Source organism: Engystomops pustulosus, unplaced genomic scaffold (genome assembly GCF_040894005.1).
Source record: "Engystomops pustulosus unplaced genomic scaffold, aEngPut4.maternal MAT_SCAFFOLD_169, whole genome shotgun sequence".
Classification (NCBI taxonomy): Eukaryota; Metazoa; Chordata; class Amphibia; order Anura; family Leptodactylidae; genus Engystomops; species Engystomops pustulosus.
Window position 1 is genome coordinate 39004 of NW_027285049.1, and position 7529 is coordinate 46532.

The 7529-nt window shown below is 44.8% G+C and overlaps 1 protein-coding gene across 1 annotated transcript in view; it reads left to right on the forward strand.

Annotated features, from left to right (window-relative positions):
* LOC140108669 (sodium- and chloride-dependent betaine transporter-like) overlaps positions 1-6440 on the forward strand; it is a 29895-nt gene extending 23455 nt beyond the window's left edge. Inside the window, exons 8-15 of the mRNA XM_072131891.1 lie at positions 161-264; positions 405-529; positions 1214-1326; positions 1420-1557; positions 1646-1748; positions 1821-1921; positions 2033-2203; positions 2283-6440. Of these exons, the coding sequence (XP_071987992.1) occupies positions 161-264; positions 405-529; positions 1214-1326; positions 1420-1557; positions 1646-1748; positions 1821-1921; positions 2033-2203; positions 2283-2423 (996 nt within the window). The 3' untranslated portion in view covers positions 2424-6440. The remainder of the gene's footprint in view (positions 1-160; positions 265-404; positions 530-1213; positions 1327-1419; positions 1558-1645; positions 1749-1820; positions 1922-2032; positions 2204-2282) is intronic.
* Positions 6441-7529: the final 1089 nt, after the last annotated feature.

Here is a 7529-nt window from a genome sequence, read left to right on the forward strand (position 1 = left end):
TGCACAATTATTTGGTGGGGAGTATTAACAAGACAGAATGAGATACACAGCTCAGCTGACAGTATCACACATGAAGAGCTTAGATACCTGGCTAAGACTGTATCACAAAGCCCAGATCTACTGTTACCGTTATGGTAATTGTGCTTTTTCTCCACTGCAGGTCTGGATGGATGCCGGGACCCAAATTTTCTTCTCCTACGCCATCTGTCAAGGTTGCCTGACGGCGCTGGGAAGCTACAATAGATACAACAACAACTGCTATAGGTATTCAGACATTCACAGGCCCAGGCTCAGCCCCGACTAAGGGGGAAGCCATTTGTATGCTGAACCACCATCCCACTCGCTTTGCCTCTTGACTAAGTTCCCAAATCTGACCGGGCATTGTCTTTCCTTTTCATCTTCAGGGACTGCATCGCTCTCTGTTTCCTGAATAGTATAACCAGCTTTGTGGCTGGATTTGCCATCTTTTCCGTTTTGGGATTCATGGCGCGAGAGCAGGGTGTCCATATTTCCCAAGTGGCCGAATCTGGTAAGTCGAAGCTTGATTGGAGAATTCTTACAGAAGAATCTGAATTTAAAATCTGAACCTCTTGGTAGTAGAACTTTGATTGAACCTCCTGTAGAAGAACCTGCTAGTAGAACCTTGATTCTAGACTTCATCTCAAAGAAGATCGATGTAGAAGTCTTCTAGAAGAACTTGAACCCTTTTGGAATAAGCTTGATTCCAGAAGAACATTTATTAAAGGTCTCTTCTAGAAGAAGCTTTGCTTGTAGACCACCTCCAGAAGAACCTTCAATTTAGAGATCTTCTAGTAGAAGCTTGATTGTAGACCTCCTCCAGGAAAACCTTGATTTTAGACCTCTTCTGGAAAAAAAGCTTGATTGTTGATCTCTTCCTGAAGAACATTTGTTAAAGGCCTCTTCTAGAAGAAGCTTGAGGGTGGAGCTCTTCCAAAAGAAGCTTCACTGTAGACCTTAAATGAGAACTTTTATTATACTCTTGTAAAGGGCAATTGATTGTAGAATTTTTGTTGGAAAACCTTGACTGAAGTTGACTCTTGACTCTTGACCCTTGACTCTTGTGGAAGAATCTTTTGTAAGTTCTAATTTGTAGACCTCTTGTTAAGATATCCTTGATATTACACTGAAGTTGTCTTGCAGGAACATGTAGCTATCTAATCCGGAACCTTATTGAATAATCTTCTTCTCACAGGTCCTGGTCTAGCATTCATTGCCTATCCAAAAGCAGTGACCATGATGCCGGTGTCTCCTCTTTGGTCGTGTCTCTTCTTCCTCATGCTCATCTTCTTAGGACTCGATAGCCAGGTATTTATGGAAACAATTATCCTACGGGCAGGTTTCATGTGTAGACGTCATTTTTGATACTAGAAGAACTTTTCTAAACTTTGTTCTGCCCAGTTCGTCTGTGTGGAGAGTCTTGTTACTGCCATCGTGGACATGTTCCCTGAGGTGTTTCGGAAGAAGTACCGCAGAGAACTCCTCATCTTGGTCATCGCCATCATCTGCTATCTGTTGGGTCTGATCCTCCTGACTGAGGTGTGTAGGACCATACATATAGGCAGAACGTTACTGAAGATTTGTGTACAGTTGACCACTTGACACCACCTATTCTTCCTCTCCGTAGGGTGGGATGTACGTCTTCCAGCTTTTTGACTATTATGCAGCCAGTGGGACCTGTTTGCTTTGCGTGGCCATTTTCGAGGTGGTCTGCGTTGGTTGGGTCTATGGTGAGTCCACATAGAGACCAATACTTGGCGTTCAAATTACCAAAGACTCACATCATTCTCCTTCCTCTTCAGGTGCCGATCGTTTCTATGATAACATAGAGGACATGATTGGCTACCGACCATGGCCAATCGTAAAGTTCTGTTGGTTGATAGCCACCCCTGCGGTGTGTATGGTGAGTCGTATTGACCTTTAGTAGATGTGGTTATGGAGGTATCTTCTGAACTCCTGGAGCCCATGTCCTAGGTGGGTCTTTAGATGTTCTCATAGGGTTTCTCTTCCTCAGGGGACGTTCCTCTTCTCCCTCATCAAGTACACTCCCCTGAAGTACAATAACCGCTATGTGTATCCACCATGGGGCTACGCCATTGGCTGGCTTATGGCCATCTCCTCCATGATCTGCATACCGGTGTACGCTGCCTACATCACGCTGAGGACTAAAGGTCCCTTCACCCAGGTAACCGTTGGGTTATGTGTAGGTGGAAGTTCCTCCTGGGGTATAATGTATACTCAGGAATATACTTCTAACCTTCCAGAGGCTGAAGCAGCTCATCACCCCTCACTCCGACCTTCCGCAACCCAAGAAATATCTCTCAGAACTTGCCGAAACCCGGAAAAGTGGAGCGTTGGTTTTGAAAGGGGAGGATGGTCTAATGTCACCGGAGACGCGGTTCTGATGCAGCTATAACTTGTTACAGGGACTTGTCCAGCCAAGAAGTCTTCTCCACCAGTCGCGAGGGTGACTGAGATGCAAGCAGTCCAAATTAGCCAAATTTCCCCAAAGTTGACCCAACATTTAAATATGGACCTCCCTACCCCGGGCAATATCACTTAACCCCACCCCATAGTCCTAAGCCACACCTCTTCAGGTAACTTTGTACCTAAAGCCGTCCAATTTGGATGGAGTCAGAGGTCCAGGGTCTATTCACCCCCTCGAAAAGTTAGGTTTTTCTCATAACGTATCTCCTTCCCCCAAATGTCTCATCAGAACCTCCCCTCGCCCCAGCCGCCACCCCCCTCCCAAACATATTTTTTAGGGGCCAATGAAGGATTGCAATGACAGATATCTGCCATCGGGGGTGGTGTCCATTCCTAGGTGCTGCTCTGGTAGCCTTCAGCACACCCTAGTGACTCTCGTAGTGACTTTAGATACCACGTCTCATGGTTTCCTTCTATCCGTGGAAACCTTCTATTTTTCTAAAGTGTGACGCCGTAGGTAGATGGCGCTAGTGTGATAAAAAAAAGTACAAGCGGAGATTAATGCGGCTCATGACCCCTCAGCGCATGCAGAGTCCAGTACATGGAGAGAACAGGTCCAGCCCTGGACCTTGGGTCACTGGTAACACGTGCATGGGCTGATGCTGTGAGGATCGTGCAGCCACGTAGGTGTATTAGAGGTATTGTAATCACAAAGATATTAGGCTTTTCTTTTTTATGTGTCAATGGAGCTGTTCTGTAAATAAGGCAGCTCTCTCTTCCCCTATCACAGCAGGAAGTCACAGCACTGATTAGTATGGAAACTCCCACCAGCTGAATATAACTTCTCATAATACACATATATTATCTCAGTATACATATACACTCAGCAGCAAAGTTATAGGACAGCTCCCTTTCCACCTCCCACAGCACTGATCTGTACAGAATCATCCTCCAGCTCAATATAAATTTATATAATACACTATGCAATATGACTACATTATTATAGGACAACTCTCGCTCCCCCTCTCACAGCACTGATCTGTATGGAAACATCCTCCACCTCAATCTAACTTTATATAATACACATATGCAATATGACTACCAAGTTATAGGACAGCTCTCGTTCCCCCTCACACAGCAGAAAGTCACAGCACTTATCAGTATGGAAACTCCCTCCAGTGCAATATAACTTCATATAATACACATATGCTATCTCATTACACCATCTGACTACAAGTTTTAGGAAAGCTCTCGCTCCACCTCTCACAGCAGGAGGTCACAGCACTGATCAGTATGGAAACATCCTCCAGCTCAATATAACTTCATATAATATGCATATGCTATCTGATTACACGCTCAGAAGCAAAGTTATAGGACAGCTCCTCCTTCCCCTCTCACAGCTGGATGTTACAGCACTGATCAGTATGGAAACTTCCTCCAGCCCAATATATAACTTCCTATAACACACATATGCTATATGACTACACTATCTGACTACAAGTTTTAGGAAAGCTCTTGTTCCTCCTCTCGCAGCAGGAAGTCACAGCTCTAATCACTATAGACACTTCCTCCAGCTCATTACAACTTCTCATAATACACATATTCTATCTTATTCCACTTACACAGGGAAGTCATAGTACAGCTCCCTCTCCACCTCCCACAGCAGGAAGTCACAGCACTGATCAGCATGGAAACTCCCTCCAGTGCAATATAACTTCATATAATACACATATGCTATCTCATTACACCATCTGACTACAAGTTTTAGGAAAGCTCTCGCTCCACCTCTCACAGCAGGAGGTCACAGCACTGATCAGTATGGAAACATCCTCCAGCTCAATATAACTTCATATAATATGCATATGCTATCTGATTACACTATCTGACTACAAGTTTTAGGAAAGCTCTTTTTCCTCCCATCTCAGCAGGAAGTAACAGCTCTGATCACTATAGACACTTCCTCCAGCTCATTAGAACTTCTCATAATACACATATTCTATCTTATTCCACTTACACAGGGAAGTCATAGTACAGCTCCCTCTCCACCTCCCACAGCAGGAAGTCACAGCACTGATCAGTATGGAAACTTAGCAATAGAAAAATGAAAAGGAACCAACACAAGCCCATAGTCAGTGCTACTTCTTTCCCCTCTTATAATCAAATCGAAGAAAAACAAAAAGCTTCCTGGTGCGGGTAAACTTTGGTCACGGTGGAGCTCTGCTCAATGGAGGAATGATGAAAATAGGAAAAAGAAGAATAAGCGGGACTCACCGTCTTCTTTATTGATCACATACTGTGGTGCAGACGATACAACCAGACATATTAAATGGCAAGGCGGCTCTCTCTCCCCCTAGCACAGTAGGAAGTAACAGTACTGATCAATATGGAAACTCCCTCCATCTCAATATAACTTCTCATAACCCACATATTCTATCTGAGTACATGCTCAGAAGCAAAGTTATAGGACAGCTCCTCCTTCCCCTCTCACAGCTGGATATCACAGCACTGATCAGTATGGAAACTTCCTCCAGCCCAATATATAACTTCCTATAACACACATATGCTATATGACTACACTATCTGGTTACAAGTTATAGGACGACTCTCTCTCCCCCTCTCACAGCAGGAAGTCACAGCACTGATCAGCATGGAAATATCCTCCAGCTCAATATAACTTTCCATAATCCACATATTCTATCTGAGTCCACACTCAGAGGCAAAGTTATAGGACAGCTCCTCCTTCCTCTCTCACAGCAGGAAGTCACAGCACTGATCGGTATGGAAATATCCTCCAGCTCAATACAACTTTCCATAATACACATATTCTATCTGAGTACACAGTAGGGCAACTCCCTCCAACTTCCCCTAACATGCTGTCAGAAGACATGTACATGGGAGGGTAAGCTCTAGAATAGCTCTTTCTCCTCCATTAACAGCAGGAATTCACAGCACTTCCCATCATACAAAACATATGTACTTGTATAAGGCAGCTCCCTTTTCCCTTCCTGCAGCAGGAAGTCACAGTAATTATTACCATTCATAAACAGATACTGTCTGACAACATGCACATGCATAGAAGGGAAGCTATAAGGCAGCTCCCTCCTCCTCTCTCACAGAAGTAAGTCGCAGCACTGATCAGTAGGGAAACATCTTCCGACTCCCTATAACTTTCCTTCATACAGCACATAAACCTATACTGTCAGACAACATGTGGGGAAGTTACAGGGCAGTTCCCGCTCCTCCTCTAGCAGCGGTAACTCACAGCACTGATCAATATGGAAACATCCTCTAACTCGCTATAACTTTCCAACATGCGTACACATGATGTCTAGTGACATGTACATGGTCAAAGGAGAAAATATAAGGCAGCTCCCTCTTCACCTATTACAGCAGGAAGTCACAGCCATTACCATCATATATTAACATATGTCGTGTATATCATCAGGGGTAAAGTTGAAGGGCAGCTCCCTCTTCCCCTCTCCCAGCAAGAAGTCACAGCCATTACCATCATATATAAACATATGCTGTCATGTATATAATGAGGGGTGAAGCTGAAGGGCAGCTCCCTCTTCCCCTCTCCCAGCAGGAAGTCACAGCCATTACCATCATATATAAACATATGCTGTCATGTATATAATGAGGGGTGAAGCTGAAGGGCAGCTCCATCTTCCCCTCTCCCAGCAGGAAGTCACAGCCAGTACCATCATATATAAACATATGTCATGTATATCATGAGGGGTGAAGCTGAAGGGCAGCTCCCTCTTCCCCTCTCCCAGCAGGAAGTCACAGCTGAGATCAGAAGAGAAACTTCTTCCAGCTCATTATTACATATGTTGTCTGACTACATGTCGAGGCTCAGAAGAGAAGTAGGGATTTTGTTAAAATCGAAAATGTAGTGCAGAACGCTTGTTCCTTCCCCTCGGGGACTGATGACAGATGTAAAATAAAATAGTCTTCTATCAGTTTCTTTATTAAAAACTGTTGTCGAAAAATAAGCAATTGTCTACTAAGGATGCGGCTATTGTGTGGGCGGGTCCTTTGCTTATAGGCTGAAGGGGGTAAATGTGGTTCACTTAAAGGGAACCTGTCAGCAGGTGTAACGAGCACAGCAGTGTGAGGACACAACCCAGTACAATGCTGGAATATAAATCCATATTCCACAGTCCTGCTTTTACTAACAACACACACAAAGGTCTGATTACACATATCACTAGAGACAATAGCTAACAGAGGCTGCACAGAGCACAGCAGTGTGAGGACACAGCCTCCCAATAAAATCCTGGAATATAAATCGATATTTCACAGTCCTGCTGATACTAACAACATACACAAAGGTCTGATCACACATATCACACAGGACAATATCTAACATGGGCTGCAGAGTGCACAGCAGTGTGAGGTCTGATTGAACATCACTCCAGGGACAACAGGTAACCCTGGCAGCAGGGAGCACAGAGCACAGCAGTGTGAGGTGTGATTACACATCTCTCCAGGGACAATACATAACACTGGCTGCAGAGAGCACAGAGCACAGCAGTGTGAGGTCTGATTACACATCTCTCCAGGGACAATACATAACACTGGCTGCAGAGAGCACAGAGCACAGCAGTGTGAGGTCTGATTGCACATCTCTCCAGGGACAATACATAACACTGGCTGCAGAGAGCACAGAGCACAGCAGTGTGTGGTCTGATTACACATCTCTCCAGGGACAATACATAACACTGGCTGCAGAGAGCACAGAGCACAGCAGTGTGAGGTCTGATTGCACATCTCTCCAGGCACAATACATAACACTGGCTGCAGAGAGCACAGAGCACAGCAGTGTGAGGTCTGATTACACATCTCTCCAGGGACAATACATAACACTGGCTGCAGAGAGCACAGAGCACAGCAGTGTGAGGTCTGATTGCACATCTCTCCAGGCACAATACATAACACTGGCTGCAGAGAGCACAGAGCACAGCAGTGTGAGGTCTGATTACACATCTCTCCAGGGACAGTACATAACACTGGCTGCAGAGAGCACAGAGCACAGCAGTGTGAGGTCTGATTACACATCTCTCCAGGGACAATACATAACA